General features: G+C 41.0%; 1 protein-coding gene across 7 annotated transcripts in view; it reads left to right on the top strand.

The window, feature by feature from the left end:
* The window catches only part of KATNIP (katanin interacting protein), a 67,151-nt gene extending 47,078 nt beyond the window's left edge, over window positions 1-20,073 (top strand). For 4 of the 7 annotated variants that reach the window (XM_080620070.1, XM_080620068.1, XM_080620069.1 and 1 more), the window contains 7 exons: window positions 2,203-2,360; window positions 2,682-2,746; window positions 3,925-4,340; window positions 14,284-14,385; window positions 15,060-15,220; window positions 17,580-17,668; window positions 19,041-20,073. In XM_080620070.1, the coding sequence (XP_080476196.1) occupies window positions 2,203-2,360; window positions 2,682-2,746; window positions 3,925-4,340; window positions 14,284-14,385; window positions 15,060-15,220; window positions 17,580-17,668; window positions 19,041-19,096 (1,047 nt within the window). In that variant the 3' untranslated portion in view covers window positions 19,097-20,073. Of the gene's footprint in view, window positions 1-2,202; window positions 2,361-2,681; window positions 2,747-3,924; window positions 4,341-5,872; window positions 6,013-14,283; window positions 14,386-15,059; window positions 15,221-17,579; window positions 17,669-19,040 lie in introns of all 7 variants that reach the window. The other 3 variants (XM_080620071.1, XR_013957097.1, XM_080620072.1) reach the window with 3 other exon arrangements.
* The last annotated feature ends 1,266 nt before the right edge of the window (window positions 20,074-21,339 follow it).

Consider the following 21,339-nt stretch of genomic DNA (forward strand, 5'->3'; position numbering starts at 1 on the left):
GCTTTAGTATGAGAGGGTAATGGCAGTGAACTGTCAAAATGAAGACTTGTGTGCTATTTCCAGCTCTATGAAATATTACCTTGTGAGAGCTTTGTTATGCAATTTGTAAAATGCTGTGTGTGATGGCTGAGTGCCTTCTTGTATGATGAAAATTACTTAGAAATGAGAACTGTAAAGGACACATAAATATAAGCAGCTATGGTATAATAGGTAAGATTTCATCTGTAAGTCTCTAGACGTCCCATTCATGTTTCCTAAACTAAAATGTATTTCAGTGGGTTTTTCACTTCTTTTCCTTATTCTGGCTGACTGATTCAGCTGGAAAGTAGCACGCAGAAGACTTTCTGCTACGAAAAGGATATTTCCGTTCTTTGCTCCCACATGTATTAAAGATGAAACCAGAAATAATTCTTTCTCCATACTTGGTAGTCATACAGACATTCCCTCCTAATTAGTCTTAATGCTGTTTGGAAATGTACTGAGCACCTCCTCTAGCCTAGTACAATACCAGAGGTTTTCAAATCAACAAATGTTTGTGAAAAAAAAAAAACAACCAAAAATAAAAAGCAAAACGAAGCAAATATTCCTGAGAATTATCTGCTTTGGGGATATTGCATGTGTAACTGAAACTGTAATGGAATAAAAAAAATCATTTACAAATGGAAAGAATACGAGAACTGTTATGAATACCAGGTGACTGATAATACATGGGCTTTGCATAAAACTCTGAATGTTTTTAGTTCTTCTCAGACACCTGAAATGGGACTTTTCACCATAAATATTGCATGTCTATTTTTAATAGAAACCCTAATAATGAAAATGAAATAATTGTATACAAAATTAAGTTAACCTTACATTAGCATATATACATCAGTCACTATAAAATCCAGAGATTATAAAACTGTCTCACAGTATCTTTGGACTAAATTAAGTCTTTCATTAACTAAATGATTCTCCTTCGGTTCAGTCTGTTAGTCAATAAGCTTTAAATAGTGCTAGTTAAAGACCATCTTGTTGTATTTTACATGTATTATTCCTTCCTTTACCAGTAGATAGTGAAAGACGAGTAGTTAGTGCAACAAATGCTGCTTGTGATTAATGCTAAGTTATATTTAACATAATTCAGGGCAAGATGCAGTGCTAATTGTTGCTGCATGATTGAATTGTTACGTGGCTGGGATCATGCATACAACACCAGATGGTGCTGACGGGGGAGGGTGAAGGGGCCAGGACTCCTGCATCATCTGAATAAGTATGCCTGAATTATTTAGTTTAATCTTCAGATATTGTATAAGACGTGCATGCATCTATGCAGCGGACAAGGCTCAATTCTTTCTGCCTGGCACGATACCTCTTCTTTATTCATATGCCCTTAGGTAACATACAGCACTGCTTGGTAGATGAGTTTGCATGATCCTGGAAAAGTCCAAGTGCCACCTGCCTTGAAGTTAAACAAATACAGCCTTTATATAAATGCAAGAGACACAAAAGAGTCTGCTTGAGAGAGAGCACCAGCTTTTGTGATTTCTTAAAGGCTAGCTTCAGCCAGTGCTGAGCAATCAGGCCTGATCTAGCAATGCATTCAGGTGCCTGATGACTCTAATTGTCTCCTCAAATCATCTTTGTGACATATGCTGACTTCAAAGCTGAGTCTCTCCATTCTGTTGATGTGCAGGCTCAGGAATCATAGAATCATTTAGGTTGGAAAAGACCTTTAAGATCAAGTCCAACCATTAACTCAGCACTGCCAAGGCCACCACTAAATCGTGTCCCTAAGTGCCACATCTACGTGTCTTTTAAATACCTCCAGAGATGATGACTTCCCCACTTCCACTGGACAGCCTGTTCCAGAGCTTGACAAGCCTTTTGGTAAAGAAAGGAAGTTTCAGTTTACTAAGATCTAGTGAGATGCAGTAATTAAAGGATCTCTGCAATGCATTTTTATTTATTTTTTTGTCCACCAAATCCTCACCTCTCCCATCCCTATCAGTGTCAGCTGTGATGTTCTAAATTGCAGAATATGGGTTGCAACTGGTGTCTGCTGGTTTAAGCTTTCTTTTGCCATAGAATGTCATACTATAGAGAAATGAAATAAATATAACAAAATTATAGAAATTAATTCAGCCTCTGAGGTGAATGTGATTGGTTTGGATCTATTTTATTCTATGTCATGTTATGTAATCTTATGTTATTTTAAATAAGGCTAAGGTAGTCCATGTGTTGCTGGATGGCCACAGCATCTCCCCACCAGAGGGCTTTCTTATCCGCAAAGGACCAGGAAACTGCCACTTTGACTTTGCCCAGGAAATTCTCTTTCTGGACTATCTGCAACCCCAGCTGATTAATAAAGTACAAAGGAGGTAAAGTAGGATGGTTTTGTTACCTGATCTACACCATTTCTCTTAACTGTTTGGTATTCTTTCATACTCTCTGTTGAAGCCAACTGTATGAGTCACCTGGGTGAAAATATGAAATACTTAGAGCAAAATGTTTCACTGGGTTTTAACTATATACTGTTGACCAGTTTTTATGAGATCAGAGGACAGCCGAGTCCATAATTGCAGGCAGGGAGATCAGGGGCTGTTGTTTGTGGGGGCTTAGTTCTTTGGTTTTGTTCTCTTCCTTCCTGAATGAGCCAAGGATACATAAAGGAACCATTTTGTCTTGGTTTTTTTTGGCAGGACTGGTTCAAAGAGAATGGAACAAGCTAGTATGGACTATGAAGCACCATTAATGCCATGTGGTTGTATCCTTCTTTGTCATTTTCTTACTTGTCATACAGAATATTTTAGAGTTATATGCTATGCTTATGAGTCCTGAGCTTTTTGGATCCACCGATTTCTGGTGCTGTAAGAAATCAACAAGATACCAAGAATATAAGGAAGGCTTATATTAAGTATGAATTAAGAATAAATAATGGGAACATAATATATGAATGTGTGACCTGTTTTCAGATACTCTGGTAGCTTTTTCTTCTGCCTTTTGTAGTCCATCCAAGCTGGAGCTAGAGGTCCATTAGGGCAGTTGAGACAGCCTATGAAAGCTAGAAGTGGTCTTCACATTTTTGCATTTCTTTGAATGCTTGTCTCATTTTATATCTTTATTAAGGTTGACTAGAACTGTGTAATATTTTTGCCATCTTTCTTAATGTTTGTGATTTTTTTAAACCTAAGTTTTCCTACATAAGTACAGTCTTTTATGATAATGCTTACTATCATGCCATGCATCTAGTTGATGGGCCTTTTAAATCCATTAGGCTATTCTAACCAAGTTTGGAGACAATGACATCTCAGCAATACTAAGTTCCCTGCTGGTTTCATGATAATCTGTGTCTGGATAGAGCAAAGAGAAACAAATAGGTGCTCCATTAGCTAAATGGACAGCATAGACTCCATTGTTACATTCTTTGCCATTCAGTTTCAGGGCATATTTACTGGCCCGTTATCACCATAATTCATAATTCAAAACCAGGCAAAGGCATATTCAGGAAATGTAGGAATGCAGTAAAGACTCCAAAGAGGAACTGTGGTTGCAGTTGCAGTGCATAAGAAAGTAAGACACACACTAATTCAACAGTTCTTCGTCTGATGGAAGAAAATATATGAACATACGTATATGTGAATATATATATACGTAAATATATAGATAGACTTTTGACTAGTTGTGCCACCTGCAGACGTTTATATGTGTGTTATCAGTGACAGAAAAGGCAAACTTCATGTCTTAATAGAAAATAGTTTATTCAGAGAGGTTTAGACATAGTGAAGTCAGAATTGAAAAGCTGATATTTTTTGTTTTCATTCTCCTAAACTGCAAGTGTCTAACATCAAGATGTGTCCTGCACGGTAATTTTGAAAACTGCAAATTAAATAATCTGTTTAGACAAAGTATCAGAATTTTCCTTAATAGCTTTTTGCTTTTTAGTTATTTTCCAATTTCAGCTTCTGACAAGTTGGGGTGATCCATACTACATTGGTTTAAATGGACTTGAGTTTTTCAATGAACATGGAGACCAGATCTTACTAACTGAAAACAGTATCCTTCTACAGACCAAGTGCCTCTATGTCTTTCAGATACACAGTTTGCTCCCTGGCAAATTATCATATGGCATCACTTGCTACTTCTTCCAAATTGCCAGTTTATTCCATGCAATTACTCTGCTTGTATTTCTCAGTATTTGTGTGATGATACTTGTTTCCATATGTTTTAATGTATTCTATATATATTTTCAGAATATTTCTTCTCTGAATGGGATGTACCAACAATGCAAGACAAGGTTAGAGAAGGGAAGGCTTAAGAAGGATATGGTACTTTTTGCTGTCAACATGTATTCTTATACGGTATGGAAGGACCAGCAAGTTTGAGCTATAAATTCATAAGAAAAAGTTGAGCTCAGTTCTTTGTTGTGGAATCTTTCACTGTGCCACAAGAAAGAAATTTTTCATAACTCTTGTTCTGGAGCTTTAGGCTATTCTAGACACCCAATCCAGTTGTGAAGGTAACGGCTGAGACTTTGAATTTGATTCAGTGTTCCCTGGGTAACCAGAGGGAATGAAGGACATGCTTGAAAGATTCATAGTCATCAAGATTACACTTCAGTGCTCTTTATCAGCTAAAGTCTCTGAAGAGTTGAAAGCTTCATGCCGTAACATATAATTCACGTAGTTCAGTCACATGGAAGAAAAAGTTTTTTAGCCAACTAGAAAGGATAAAAAGCATGAATGCTGTATAAATCGTATGTCTCTAAGGGTCCTTCTTGCCTAATAAATAGAGGATACAATGAAAAACGTCATAAAGGCTTTTTCCTGAGTGCTATTTTTAGTCGTATCTTGTATGATACATGGTGAACTTGGAATATATGTAATGGAGGAGAAGCATTTTGAAATTGAAAAATGGTAACAAATTGGTTTTGAGAACAAGGGATCTTTAACTTAGCTTTTAAGTGGTCTGTCTTTACAGTGCAATACAATGCCAGGTAAAGATACCTCAGCTGATTTTGAATGGTGGCCTGTTTCTGCCTGCGCAGTAGTGTTGCTTGGATATATTAGGATCTCAAAAAGAGCATATTTGTCTTGGTGCAGTACTAAATGTGATAATTGAGCACTGAGCCTGGAGCAAGCTTTTCTCAAACAGTTGAGGCATTGCTGTGTTATTCCTTAAATTCTTTGTAAATACTGGCAGACTCAAGCCTTTTAGAAAGCAGGACAGGAGAAATTAATGTCCCTCAAACTGGATTACTAGGGATTTATAATTCTGAAGGAAGTGCCATCTATCCCCATTTCTTTGCATGTCTTTAACATACATACATTTTTAACATTAATGTCTTAGAGAGAAAATCTGGTTACATAGGCAGTCTGTTCAATAGCAGGTTTTATCTTTTCCTCTCAAAAAACAAAAAGAAGGCTTTATTAGACAATTCCTGGGTTTTATCACAAACCTTGAGGAACTTGAGCCAAACCTAGTCTGACTGATGACTGCCTCCTGGAAGTATACGTTTCTTCATTTGAGAAGTTTTCACAAGTGCATGCTAAAAAAATGGGGTTTGTCACAACACCCTGGGAAGTGTCTATTCCTGATAAGGGAACTTTATTGATGAAGTCATAAATACAAATTTGGAAATAAATGCATTTAGCTAATTTATTCCTATTTTTTAAATAATTTTGAATGCCATAATGTGTAAGGGTTGTCCTGCTTTAAAAAATGTGCCCCCAAGTTCCTCAGCTACTCATGTGAAGGGCTTAGAGTATTTTTGCATTTTACTGCTGTAGTGCTGAATGGTTCCTCATAGAACGCAGAAAAGCAGGCATGAACTTTTAAGTATGGTGCTTCTGAAATGTCCTTTTTGGTTATTTACCCTTAAAGTGTTTTTCAGATATTGCTGCTTTTCCAGATAGCGTTAACATTTTAGAAGATGTCTCTGGAGACATTCGAACTCCAGACAAACTAATTGATAGAGTGAATGACACAACTGACGGCAGACATATGTGGCTTGCACCAGTTCTTCCTGGTTTGGTATATTTTCTCTTTTCATTCCGTTTTACTGATGTGCATAGATGTAGCTAGATGCAGAAAGGAAAGGGGAAGTGTACATAATTTTTAAATGAATTCATTACTAGTAAATGATGCTAAATCACTGCGTTTTGGAAGAAGTTCTTTTTTATCCCAGTTTCTTTCTCTTCACTGCACAGATAGCAGCAGTACAGATTTCCTGGGTTTGTAATCTCCTTCTGTCTCCATGGTGCAACAGCAGAATTTCCAAGACTAGCATAGATGTTTTTTCAGTTAGTACGATAAAGATACTGACAAAGGAATTTAATATGCCTATTAATATGCATAAACACCTTGCAAACAGGAGTGGACTGGGATCTTAAATTTGTTTTTACAATAAGCAATGAATGTTATTCCAGCAGTAAGAAATTTTTAAATCTCATTATCTGTATTGAATTCAAACTCATAAGTTAGAGATGACAGTATTTCATGTCCTAGGGCCCGAAGCGATTCAGCCCTTTTAGAAGCCTTAGATTTAAAATATGGGGTATCAAATGGCTAAACAGGAGAAGTAGATAAACTTAGATGAGTTCTGACCTGTTTTGGGAGAGGACATTTTTATGGGCCTATTATGGACATAGTTTATATATATTAATTTCTTAGAAGAGGATACATTTCAAAAGTAACAAAAGGTAAACCTGACACATGATACGGGGAAATCCTGCCTGACCAATTTGGTGGCCTTCTATGATGGGGCTATGAAACTAATGGACAGGGGCAGAGCAGCTGACATCATCTACCTGGATTTGTGCAAAGCGTTCGACACTGTCCCACACGACATCCTTGTCTCTAAATTGGAGAGACATCAATTTGATGGGTGGACCACTCGGTGGATAAAGAACTGGCTGGATGGCCGCACGCAAAGAGTTGTGGTCAATGGCTCCATGTCCGGCTGGAGACCGGTAACGAGTGGTGTCCCTCAGGGACTGGTGTTGGGACTGGTCTTGTTCAACATCTTTGTCGGTGACATGGACACTGGGATTGAGTGCGCCCTCAGCAAGTTTGCTGATGACACCAAGCTGTGTGGTTTGGTCGATACACCAGAGGGAAGGGATGCCATCCAGAGGGACCTTGACACACTTGTGAGGTGGGCTGATGCCAACCTTATGAAGTTTAACCATGCCAAGTGCAAGGTCCTACACCTGGGTCAGAGCAATCCCAGGCACAGCTACAGGTTGGGCAAAGAAGAGATTCAGAGCAGCCCTGCAGAGAAGGACTTGGGGGTGTTGGTCAATGAGAAAATGAACATGAGCCGGCTTCAGTGTGTGCTCACAGCCCAGAAACTCAACCATATCCTGGGCTGCATCAAAAGGAGCGTGACCAGCAGGTCAAAGGAGGTGATCCTTCAGGATCATGGTCAGTCAGCTGATCGGAGCTAGCCCAGCTAGAGCCGGAGCCGACACGCTTCAGAGACCACGATGTTCAGCAGAGATTAGGAAAATCAGAGGGAACAGCGCAGAGACATCGCGATTCCCGACATCTCCCAATCCCCGAAGCCCCAGCAGCCCTTGCGAGAGAGCGGCTGACGTGGCAGGGGGCGTTCCCGCGGTAACGGCGACCGCACCCCTGCCCCTTGCCTTGAAAGAGCCTCTGAGAGGGCAGCGACCGGGCTCAGGGAGGAACAAGCAGGTCGTGTTGTGGACTCTGTTGCTGGTGTCTCAGACTGCTGACCAATATGGTCGCCTCCAGAAGGAGAGCTTGCAGTAAGGAGACTGTAGCAACTCAGACAGAGATCCCGTCCCAAACCGTGGCTGTTCAGGTCTCTGGCTGCAGGGAGTGCCAGAGCCTGCTGCTGCCGAGGGAGGGAGGCCAGCATTCCACCTGTGTGAGGTGTGAGCAGGTAGAAGATCTGCTTAGATTGGTGGCAGAACTTAAGGAGGAGGTCGAGACGCTGAGGACCATCAGGGAGTGTGAAAGGGAGATCGACTGGTGGAGTAACTCCCTAGCATGTCAGCAGGAACGTTTCCAGGGAGATACCCCCCAAAAGGGGATGGACCCCCTGCCCTCTCAGACAGAGGGGGATGGCCCGAGACAGCCCCTGCTCTGTAGCTGTCGCGCAGAGGTAAGGGACCAAAAAGACGATGAGGGCTGGAAGCGAGTTCCAGTTCGGAGTTGTGGGCAACCCTCCTCCCTTCCTGCCCTGCTTCCCCAGGTGCCCCTCCGTAATAGGTTTGAGGCCCTGGATCTTGATGGAGAGGTAGGTGAGGATGTGGTGCAAGGCCAGACTACAAGGTCACATAGGAAAAGGCGGTCGACTTCGCACCTCAAGACTGCCTCTGACAAGAAAGAAAGAAAAGTCATTGTCGTAGGCGATTCCCTTCTGAGAGGAACAGAGGGCCCGATATGCAGAGTTGACCCTCATCATAGGGAAGTGTGTAGTCTGCCTGGAGCCCGGATCAGGGATATCACCAGGGTGCTCCCCAGCCTGGTGCACCCGACAGACTACTACCCGCTGCTGGTCTTCCAGACAGGTGGGGGGGAAGCTGCTTCCCGCAGTCTGAGGGGGATGAAGAAAGACTACAGGGCCTTGGGGTGGATGGTGAAAGAGTCTGGGGCTCAAGTGATCTTCTCCTCAGTTCTTCCATCTTCCGGTGATGATGTGGGACTGAATGGGAAAATTCAGTCCGTAAACAATTGGCTACGAGACTGGTGCTTTAGGCAGGGCTTTGGGTTCTTTGATAACAGCTGGTTTTATGGCTCCAGTCCGGATGATGGCACGTGGGAAAGGTTTTACTCACAGAGGCAAAAGGATGCTGGGGCATGAATTAGCAGGGCTCATTTGGAGAGCTTTAAACTAGATTCGAAGGGGGATGGGGTTATAACTGGGCTTGCCCCGGTGGGGCAGCACTCTAGAATTGATGAAGACCGGGAGGCCTCCTATAATCCTAGGGTGGAATCGGTGAGCTCAGCTCCCTCCTTGAAATGCCTGTACACCAATGCGTGCAGCATGGGAAATAAGCAGGAGGAGTTGGAGACCTGTGTTAAGTCAGGAGATTATGATCTGGTGGCAATTACAGAGACGTGGTGGGACAGCTCGCATGACTGGAATATACTCATGGAGGGCTATGTCCTTTTCAGGAAAGACAGGCCAGCCAGGCGGGGTGGTGGGGTTGCTCTTTATGTGCGAGAGCAGCTGCAATGTACTGAGTTCTGTCCAGGGACAGATGACAAGCGAGTTGAGAGCCTGTGGGTGAGAATTAAGGGGCAGGCTGGCAGGGGTGATACTGTTGTGGGTGTCTGTTACAGGCCACCAGATCAGGGTGAGGAAGTTGACGAGGCCTTCTACAGGCAGCTGAGAGCGGCCTCACAGTCACAGGCCGTGGTCGTCGTGGGGGATTTTAACTTCCCTGATGTTTGCTGGAAGGACTACTCAGCAACCCAGCCACAGTCCAGGAGGTTCCTCCAGTGTATGGATGATAACTTCCTCATGCAAATGGTGGATGAGCCAACCAGGAGAGGAGCGCTGCTGGATCTCATCCTCACTAACAAGGAGGGTCTGGTCAAAGCAGTAAAGGTTGAGGGCTGCCTTGGTTGCAGCGACCACGAGATGGTGGAATTCAGGATCTTGTGTGGTAGGGCCAGTACAATAGCAAGTAGAATTGCAACCCTGGGCTTCAGCAGGGCAAACTTCGGCCTTTTCAAGCAATTGCTAGGGGAAATCCCATGGGCAAGGCTGCTTGAAGGTAAAGGGGCCCAAGATAGTTGGTTGACATTCAAGAATTGCTTATTCCGAGCTCAAGAGCAGAGCATCCCGACACGTAGGAAGTCAAGGAAGAGGGCCAAGAGACCTGCGTGGCTAAATAAGGAACTGCTGGGTATGCTCAAGTGGAAGGGGAGAGTTCACAGGTCATGGAAGGAGGGGCTGGCCACTTGGGAGGAATATAAGGCTGCTGCTAGAGGATGTAGGAAGGCAGCTAGGATGGCTAAGGCCTCCTTAGAATTAAATCTGGCGAGAGGGGTCAAGGACAGCAGAAAGAGCTTTTTCAAATACATGGCTGATAAAACTAACACCAGAGGCAAGGTTGGCCCACTGATGAACGGGATGGGTGCCCTGGTGACAGAAGATACAGAGATGGCAGAGTTATTGAATGCCTTCTTTGTCTCTGTCTACTCTGCCGGAGGCAGTCCTGAAGAGCCCTGTACTCCTGAGACCTCAGATGAAGTCAGGTCAATGGAGCAGTTTGCCTTTGTTGATGAGGAATGGGTTAGAGACCAGTTGAGCAATTTGGACATCCATAAATCCATGGGTCCAGATGGGATGCACCCGTGGGTGCTGAGGAAACTGACGGAAGTCATTGCTAGACCACTCTCCATCATCTTTACCAAGTTTTGGGAAACGGGAGAGGTGCCTGAGGACTGGAGGAAAGCAAATGTCACTGCAGTCTTCAAAAAGGGCAAGAAGGAGGACCCGGGTAACTATAGACCGGTCAGCCTCACCTCCATCCCTGGGAAAGTGATGGAACTCCTTATCCTTGATGCCATCTTAAGGCATGTCAAGGATAAGAGGGTTATGAGGGGCAGTCAACATGGCTTTACCAAGGGGAAGTCATACTTGACCAACCTCCTAGCCTTTTATGAGGAAATAACACGGTGGATGGATGATGGCAGAGCAGTGGATGTGGTCTACCTTGACTTCAGCAAAGCATTTGACACAGTCTCCCACAGCATCCTCATAGCTAAATTGAGGAAGTGTGGTCTGGATGATCAGGTAGTGAGGTGGATCAAGAACTGGCTGAAGGAGAGAAGCCAGAGAGTTGTAGTCTATGGGGCGGAGGCTAGTTGGAGGCCTGTATCTAGTGGAGTGCCTCAAGGGTCAGTATTGGGACCGGTATTATTTAATATATTCATCAATGATTTAGATGAGGGAATTGAGTGTACTGTCAGCAAGTTTGCTGATGACACTAAGCTGGGAGGAGTGGCTGACACGCCAGAAGGCTGTGCTGCCATCCAGCAGGACCTGGACAGGATGGAGAGTTGGGCAGGGAGAAACTTGATGAAATATAACAAGGGAAAGTGTAGAGTCCTGCATCTGGGCAGGAACAACCCCAGGTTCCAGTATAGGTTGGGGAACGACCTGTTAGAGAGCAGTGTAGGGGAGAGGGACCTGGGGGTCCTAGTGGACGGCAGGATGACCATGAGCCAACACTGTGCCTTTGTGGCCAAGAAGGCCAATGGCATCCTGGGGTGTATTAGAAGGGGGGTGGTCAGTAGGTCGAGAGAGGTCCTCCTTCCCCTCTACTCTGCCCTGGTGAGACCGCATCCGGAATATTGTGTCCAGTTCTGGGCCCCTCAGTTCAAGAAGGACAGGGACCTGCTGGAGAGAGTCCAGCACAGGACAACTAAGATGATTAAGGGAGTGGAGCATCTCCCGTATGAGGAAAGGCTGAGGGAGCTGGGTCTCTATAGTTTGGAGAAGAGGAGACTGCGGGGGGACCTTATTAGTGTATATAAATATATAAAGGGGGAGTGTCATGAGGATGGAGCCAGGCTCTTCTCAATGGCAAACAATGATAGGACAAGGGGTAATGGGTACAAACTGAAACACAAGAGGTTCCACTTAAACTTGAGAAGAAACTTCTTCTCAGTGAGGGTGACGGAACACTGGAACAGGCTGCCCAGGGAGGTTGTGGAGTCTCCTTCTCTGGAGACATTCAAAACCCGCCTGGACACATTCCTGTGTAACCTTATCTAGGTATTCCTGCTCCAGCAGGAGGATTGGACTAGATGATCTTTTGAGGTCCCTTCCAATCTCTAACATACTGTGTGTGATCCTGCCCCTCCTGCCCCTCTGCTCTGCTCTTGTGAGACCTCACTTGGAGTATTGTGTGCAGTTCTGGTATCCTCAACATAAAAAGGACATGGAACTGTTGGAACAAGTCCAGAGGAGGGCCACGAGGATGATCAGGGGACTGGAGCACCTCCCATATGAGAAAGTTGGGGCTGTTGAGCCTGGAGAAGAGAAGGCTGAGTGGAGACCTCATAGCAGCCTTCCAGTATCTGAAGGGGGGCTATAGAGATGCTGGGGCTGGACTATTGATTAGGGACTGTAGTGACAGGACAAGCGGTAACGGGTTCAAACTTAAACAGGGGAAGTTTAGATTGGATATAAGGAAGAAATTCTTTACTGTGAGGGTGGTGAGGCACTGGAATGGGTTGCCCAGGGACGTTGTAAATGCTCCGTCCTTGGTGGTGTTCAAGGCCAGGCTGGATGAGGCCTTGGGTGGCATGGTTTAGTGTGAGGTGTCCCTGCCCATGGCAGGGGGGTTGGAACTAGATTATCTTAAGGTCCTTTCCAACCCTAACTATTCTATGATTCTATGATTCTATAAGTTGTAGCTTACTGTGCTCAAAAAATCCTTTTGTATGTTACAGTTATTAATTAGAATATTAAAAGCAAAGAATTCAGTCAATTTCAGAAATACTTCATACACCATCATATGTTGTAATGCAATGGGTATAATTAAGATAAAGGTTTTAAGTGTATTTGAGAATACTGACCACTTGCATTTCTGAGGAAAATGGCAGCTCTGTGTAATGCTGGAAGCTCCTACTATGTAGGTCCCACAGCTTGAATCCTGGTAATTAATTTGATGCGGTGTTCAGATGTCCATTTAGCATCATGATTGAATGATTTGACAACAATCTGAGTTTGCTCATGTCCTTATAAAAGACATGCTAGCAGAGGCTGTTTCATTGTGGTAAAAAGGAAAGTAACAGTACCTGGAGTTGTAGCACAGATGCATGCACAGTTTTGTGGTGGTTTGTCTGACATCAAAGTATTGTAGAAGAACATAAGATATCAGCCTTAAAAGGGTAAATTGATAAAGTGTGATATACAGAAGGGAAGAGTAAGCAATTTAATGGCACTTCCTGTGCTTAAGCTGTAGCAAATTTTACCTTTTCAAGATCCACATAGTACTTTTCTTTCTTCCATCTTCCATGGCTGTGCAGCCAGGAAGTGCAAGTGGATTTAGCAATCAATCTATTCATGATCATTTTCTGTAGCTGGGATGCTGATCCAAAGCTTGTGTATGCTTACGTCCTCATTGCTAGGCTGCTTTGAAACATGCTGGTTTCCTAGAAAACTGAATTAACTCTTTGCTATATTGGAAGGTTTGAAAGCTTTAAAGAAATTTTATATTATAGCTTTTCTTTTCCTTTCTCAATATCTTCTCCTTTCTAATTCTAAAAATGTTTTTGTCTGTTGTGAATTTATTACTAATGTAAATACAATTTGAATTCTTTGATTCCCTGTTATTGATAGTAATTTTATTTGTTTCAATATATTTTCCATCAAATTTGTCATTTGCTGTGAGACTGACAATTGCTATTGGAGACTGTGCCCAAATTGTCTTCTGGAAAATTACAGATATAAACATTTCTATTGATCACATTTACTTTTCTTTAGTTAAAAAAATGCATAATGATTTAATACAACTAATAATATCTTCTCCAGTGCATCAAATGATTAAAACTTCACAGGATACTAGAGACGAAGCTTAAGATATACTGGCCTAAAGTTGATATAGTAGCTCATAAAAGGAGTAGCATAGAATTAACTGTAACAGGCAAGATTGGTTTCCTACAGCCTAATCTTTGGTCTTAACATTTTGACATTAATGTCACTGAATGTAAAATGAACAATATTCGAAGCAATAATTGTTCAGCAAGCAGCTGGAGAATGGTCTCTGCACTTCTATTAATGTATCTCACACAAAACCTGCAAAATTTCTGCAAGAGCTTTCAAAGTCAGGGGATGTAAGCAAAATTTGAGTCTTGCAAATAGAAAGGTGGATTCCATTCATATGTGGTGGAATAGAATGGAATGGAATGGAGCAGACTTGAATGAAATAGAATGGAATGAACTGGACCAGACCAGACCGGACCAGACTAGACTAGACTAGAATGACTCCAGCTTGTCTTATCCAGAGGCACATGTCTGTATTTGGCTGATGTGTTTCTCTACCCCTTCTCTAACTGACTAGCAGTCCAGGATGACAAGCTCAGGTGCAGATGTCATCTTCTGATGAGTTACGTGTACATTTGAAAGGGCAGCTCTGGGGAAGAGACATCTGTGAATTATTGACAGAGCTGATAGCTGAACTTAAATCCTTAGAACCAGTTATCTGTCCTCTAGCAAGATCTCTTTAAATGTGGAGCTCTTTAAACATGCATGAGAATTGTATTTCTTTGGGGAATTTGTGTGGTTAAATATAAATTAATTCTCTTTTACAGGTGAATAGGGTATATGTCATTTTTGATGTACCTACTACTGTGTCGATGATCAAGTTATGGAACTATGCCAAAACACCTCAGAGAGGCGTGAGAGAATTTGGTGTAAGTAATTTTTGTATGTATTTTGTATGTTCTGGTGACTCATCTTGCTTGATTTCTGTACTTATTTTCACAGTTTACTGAAGTGTGATTACATATAATCTCAAAGGATGGGATTCATCTTGTTTAACTATGCATTTAGTATTGAAATGACTAATCTATGCCAGTCATCTGTCCTCCCTTTCTTGTCCAGGGAAGGAACACTTTATCTGATTTTTTTTTTCTTAGATAATTGTTTTAAGATTGTAGACTGTAGAGCAGGCCTGGAAGACTAGCTTAAGCTACAAATCCAAGTTTTAGACAGCTGAAGTGAGGTGGGATTCATTAATTCCTAGATTTAAGAGTGATTCACTCCAGTTAATAGAACAGCAATTATGTAAAACATGAAATACATTTTTAATTATCTACTTGAAAGCTGCATTAGAAACATCACTGAGAAGACAAAAAACTTGGAGGAAAAAAAAACCCAACTTCAAAACCCAGCAGCGAATAGAAATGGAAGTTTTTAGGAAGAAAAGCTAAACTAATCATAGAATCATAGAATGGTTAGGGTTAGAATGACCCAACTTGTGAAACAAACAGGGCAGAATGACTTCTAGTTAACTGATAGAGACAACTGCTGAAAGCAATGCCTAATTTTCAGATGGTTGGTTTGTTTGTTTCTTAAATATCTTTAGCTTCTGGTGGATGACTTACTAGTCTACAATGGGATTCTGGATATGGTGAACCATGTAGTATCAGGCATCCTACCAACCTGTGATCCAGTGGTCCCGCATCATACCATTCTCTTTACAGATGATGAGAAGATTTGCCATCAGGAGAAGAGAACTGTTATTAGGTATGTGAGTGGATCTTGATTGGAAGAAAGAATCTTGTTTTCAAAAAATCTTTTAATGTGACTAATGTCAGCAATATGCATATTGCTATAGAAAATTCCCTCCCAAAGCATACTCAGCCTCACTTAACAAGAAAAAAACAATAGCTTTTTTAGGTACTAAGGCCAAATTACCAGCTTTATTTGTAGGCATTTTTAGCACTTACTGGGATTTGTGGATCATGTATACATGTATTTTCTTGAAGCCTGTAGTAATAATCACAAAAGGAAAAAGTTAGTCTTCCTTAGAGAAAAAATGGTAAATCCCAATGATATCACATGGAGGAAAAAAATGTTAAAGAAAAAGAATCAAACATCTCAAAAGTAAAGAAAAGAAAATCGTCTGATTTGGCACAGGTACTAAGTAAGGAACCAGAATTCTCCTTTTATAAACATTCTAAAATAATTAACTTCTTAAATGAGAAATGAATTGCATTCAGAGGAATGACATTTTGAAACCACTAAGTTAGCATCTCACAGAAAATACGATGAAATGCAGTGAAAAACACACTTATACTTAGAAGGTCAGGATTGATAGGGTCTAAAAACCAGTCCCTAGCAAAGAAAATGAAGATTGAAAGAATAATTTATTTTAAATGCAATTGAAAAGTGAAAAATCGAAAACTTATAGCAATGAGCACTTATACATTACACAGCTAACAAATAGAATGGCTTGCATGTATATCACTTGAAAAAAGGGCAAGTTTTGCATTCAGAAATGGCACATGATTCATTCAGAAGAGTATTCAAATATTTAAAAGTAAGTGGAAGGGACATAAGCTGTCCTGATTAAGAACAGAAGTTCACATTTGCCTATGGGGTTTGTTTTCCCATGTTTCTCCCAAGCATTGGTTGTTGGCCATTGGTACTGTCAGATATTGAAATAAATTATTATTGTTTGTATGTATTGTGTTAGATTCATGGTTTTGTACAAGTGGCTGTGTTGCCATGGTAGATTTTGGAGGTAGACAATTTTTCAAGTGAAAAAGTTACGGAAATGAAAATGTCTCAAGGAAATATAAATGTGAGAATTTTTTTTCAGTGGGATATAGGAAGAAGGAGGAGGAATGAACCTTGACTTTCTTCAGTTTAATATCTTTCTAGGAATAAAGTTATTTTATTGGAAGCAGAGAAGCACCAGCTGTAATCACAGATCTTTTTCACATAACTTCCTTTCCATATATTTATAAGGCCTATATCCTTTGCTTTAGTTTTAAGAGGGGCATACATTTGGTGTCACACAAACTGATCTGGTTTCCAATCAAGAACATGCTGAGTCTCTTCTCTTCTAGATTTCTGTGCAGAAGCTTTCTTGGTCTTCCTTTTTAGCCTGGTTTGCAATCTTATTTTCCTTTTTTTCATCTGCTGGTCTACTACAATATAGGTACGTAAGCAAGAGAAGACAAATCCCTCGCTACATGCTGGATAATATCACTCCATTTTAAAAATGCTCTTGAGCTTCTATGTGTTGTTACCTCTAATTTTGGCCTATTCTCTCTCACATGTTACTGTTCAATATTTTATGAACCCCGAACTGGAGTCTGATAGTATCACCAATTGGATCTGTTCTGATATACTTCAGGACTCGTTCCCCTCTTTCACTCTGGCAGTTTGAGAGCCATTGCATTTTTCTCCAAAAATAAAAACCTGTTTTGTGCAGTATTTGTAGAGAGAAGAAAAATACATTTATTTTTTTTTTTTTCCAAAAGCATGGATGTTTTGTGTTTGTCTATAGGAGAGCGAGATGTTATTAGTGGTGTTTTCTTTAATTTCAATTCAGCTCACGTGTTTTTTTCCTGCAAGTTGTTTAATTTCATCTAACTTTGAAGTTACTACTTCTTACCCAAAAAGAAATCATTAACATTTTGCAGCAGCCTGCAAACAAAACTTGTCACATGGAATGGATTTTGTTTAGTTCAGAACATTTTCAAATAATGCTATATCAACATTACAAAACAGTGTTAAGTTCCATATAGGGATTTTTATACTGTCTTTGAACAGCACTGATGTAAAATCTCTCTTTTTGGTTAATGTAGTTACAGCTGTGTAGGCAGGCATGAAAATTGTAGAGTGAATATGGCATTTCTATTTGAATGTGTGCCTGAACGAATGCCACTAATTAAAACTGGCAAGAAATCCTTCAGGTGGCTGCAGACAGAGAATGCCTTTCCTTTCTAGACAGTCCCACATAATGTGGCTGCGCTTCATAGCTTTGTTTAGCCTCTAGGACTTAAATAACTTATTCGGTAACCTTTTGCATAACTCTCATATCTTCTCACAATGTTGATTATTTTGGCTATTGTACTGATTTTAATCTTTCCAGCAATCATGTGGGAGATCAGGATGTACGAATGATGAATGAAAATGAGATTGTTACAAACAGCAAAAAGAAGCAGGCTGTGGCTGATCCAGGTTAGTTCTGTCTTCTACAGTTTTCTTCTCACTTTCTACAGAGACAGTATAGGTAGTGAACATTGTTATAGACCTAAACTGGGAAAAGATGGGAGACTTACACCTATTTTATATATCTAGCTCTACTTTTTCTGCTATAGAAAGGCAAACCAGAAATGTCATACTCCAGTGGATTTTTATTCTATATCTATATCAGAAAGTGGACAATATAAATCAAAGACATATGTGGCATGTAGTCAGAGTGTATACTAACACATACACAGAAGTCCTCAGAAAAGAAACTGCCTGAAGATGAACTGAAAACTGGTGTCAGTTGTACAGCTTTATAGGAATAATAGGCTCATTGCATCCTCGCTGGCCTTTTGAGCAGCTTTAGAGATGATGCATGTGTGTCTCAGAATCAGCTGCTTATTGCTCCTCAAGCAAATCCAAAATTATAATAAGTGTAACAAGGGGTAAAACATGTTGACTTTATTCCTCCCACTGTCTTTCTGGTTGGTCTGTTCTCTTACAAAGTGATAATTAAAAAGACAACCTCTTTTTTTCATGAAGAGAAAGAGTAGATTGTATTTATAGTCTGAAGAGTCCCAGTCATTCATTGTAAATTACTCAGAAAAGCTCCTTAAATACATTGCAAATTCTCAGCCAAGCTGGTATATTCATGATTGGTTTTCTCTCCTGAGCATGACACTTTCTCCAATTAGTTCCTCTAGAAAGTGTTACAGAAATTATGTGGTGGTTTTTCATAACAGCTCTGTAGGAGAAGGATTTGAAATGCCATTGCCTGTGCAAATACTGTTTTGAAGTTGTTAGTGTATTAGCACTAGCCTTGTCAAAAGTATTTTGAACATCTCTATGCCTGTTGTAATGACATCCTGGGTTCCAGTGCAGACATAGCTTATGTCCAGTAGTGAATAGCTGTCGTTGCCATGGCCATCACATCTATTGTCCAAACATTAAGTACACAGATTGTTTCTGAAGTCAGCAGCTGAGGACTGTCTGTTGCCATCTGCCTCACATCTTCTCTGTAGAACTTGCTTATATCAGCCACAGTAGTTGATAACATAGATTTGTAGAATGATTTGGGTTGGAGGAGAACCCAGAGATGGTCCCCTCCTGTGGGACGCCCTAACCTCCTACTTGGAACAGTGTCAACATTGAATTCAGACCAGATTCCCCAGGAAAGTGGTTCCACAGGACTGAAAAAATTGGCAACACACACTGTCAATGTAAGAAACATTACTGAGAAGAGTAGCTTAGCTTTCCTTCTGAGATGGAAAGAGAAATGGACATTTTTCTTCCTCATTTTAGTCTGTGGTTTCACTGTTAATACAGGTACAGTCTTAAAACAGCACTTTATTTTCCTTAACAGCTTTGCGCCCAAAAACCTGCATATGTGAGAAAGGACTGCAGAGGAGGAAAAGATAACACTGGATTGTGATTGGAAGGTCCTGAAAACATCCAGCCCTAAATAACTGCAATCTACATCTCCAAGATATGTGTCATCCAAATGGAAGATTTTCCATGTTTGCCAGTGCTGAACCACCTCCTGTCTTATGAGAAGAAGCTTTATTTGCTACAGGACATTTACTTTAGTAATGAAATTTAAAGCATGAATTCAGTTTTCTGTTTTGTTGGGGTTTTTTCAAATGGTCATTACCTGTCTGATTTTCCCCACCCCCCTGCTCTATTCTTCTATTTTGCCTGAATTTGGTTATATGAACAAGGAGGCCATACCTCTGTGCTGCACCAGCCAGTTGTGTTGCCAGCAACCTACCATCAGTTTTGGGAAACAGTAAATGCATTTTAACTAGCAGAAGGTAAGGAGGGAACTGCATTTTTAAACACAAACTACTCTGCATATGTAGTCGTTTAAACAAAACCTCTAACCAAATAATTATGCTGCAGGATTTGTAGCTATGCAAATGTACTTTTCACTGAACATTTCTCAGTTGTGATAACCTGTAAATCTCTTCCATAAAATATTATTCCTTTCTCATTTAGAACTCGCTCATTGTTTCCAGAGAGAACTGAAATCTGGAGTCAGTATATGCTTTTAGACATGCAACAGCTGATGTAGAATCAAAATGTGCTGCTTCCCTTTCTGTACTAAGTCAGGAGTGCAATATCTTGGGTATTTGCTTATATAAAGCATGCTTCTTAACTGTTGTTGGCTAGGCTGAAAAGACACAAGATAGCAATGCACTTCCCAGATTTCTCTGTATTGATGGAGCAACAAAATATATTTTGTACTAAATACAAAAGACTTTGTTTAAAGGCTCTTCCCAAACTGGAGTCACAAAAGAACCCTCTCTTGTTTGGAGGTCTCCCCTGGTGTGTTTACCAGTGTAGCTCTACCAAGAACCAAGTTTTAATTTTTGCTCCACATCAGGTAACCTTTACATGCAACTGCACAATGAAAAAGAGGAGGAGCTGAAAGGAGGTTTATTGGTAGGGCTTAGAACAGTTTCAAATGTGTGAATTTGGAAGAGGAGAGGCTATTGCAAGGTTTTTAAGACTTAAGGCACAATCACATTGTCATATAGGCAATCTCCATGAGATGAGTCCTGTCACATTGTTTGTTCTGCTGAACAAATTGCTCTGAATTTGAAAAGAAATTAAATCTGTCGTGTTCCTTGGCACAGAGTAGCATCCTTCTTATGGATCAGAAAAGGTATGAGGAGGAGGAGAGGACTTTCTATGCTCATCTGTCTTCTCTGTATCTGTCTGGAGCATCTCAAATCCTATGTGATGGACTAATGATTTTTCAACCCTAATCCTTTGAGGTAAATCCAGGTTTTGTAAATTATTGCAGAATACTTGGTCAAGCTCAGATGGTTCACAGTTCTCTTTGTTGTGGTTTAACCCCAGCTGGCAACTAAATACCACACAGCCACTCGCTCACCCCTTCCCCAGTGGGATGGGGAGGAGAATCAGAAAAAGTTAAAACTCATGGGTTAAGCTAAGAACAGATAATAATTAACATAAGGTATAATGCTAATGCTAATAATGAAATAACAAAAAAGATATAAAACAAACAAAAAATCCAACAAACAGCACAACACAATTGCTCAGTACTCACTGACTGATACCTAGCCTGTCACTGAGCAGCAGTCAGCCTCTTCCAGGCAACTTTCCCCAGCTTATATCCTGAGCATGACATTCTATGGTATGGAATATTCCTTTCGCTAGTTCAGCTCAGTTGTCCTGACTGTGCCCCTCCTCACTGGCAGAGCACAAGCAACTGAAAAGTCCTTGATCAGGAGAAGCACTACTGAGCAACAACTAAAATGTCAGTGTGTTATCAGCATTGTTCTCATCCTAAATCCAAAACACAGCACTGCACCACCTACTAGGAAGAAAATCAGCTCTGTCCCAGCTGAAACCAGGATACTATCATCTTTCTCTGCCACCTGCTCTTCCCTGGTTAGTTGGTAGCTGCAGCCAGTTTTCACACCTTTTGCCTCTGGAAATCTGTACTCAGTGTAGCTGGTCTGGCACCTAGAATACTGGTTTGTACCTTCTGCCAACCTCTCCTAGCAGCTCTTTTTACCAGTTTAAGAGATTCCCCACAATGGCCACACTGTTGAAAGACCATGAAAGTCTTTAAAGTATTTCCAAATGTTGCTAAGCTGTGGGACGTCCTCCCCTGCTGCGTCTGTCTGAAAGAA

This window comes from Psittacula echo (genome assembly GCF_963264785.1).
Source record: "Psittacula echo genome assembly, chromosome: 5".
NCBI classification, from domain to species: domain Eukaryota; kingdom Metazoa; phylum Chordata; class Aves; order Psittaciformes; family Psittacidae; genus Psittacula; species Psittacula echo.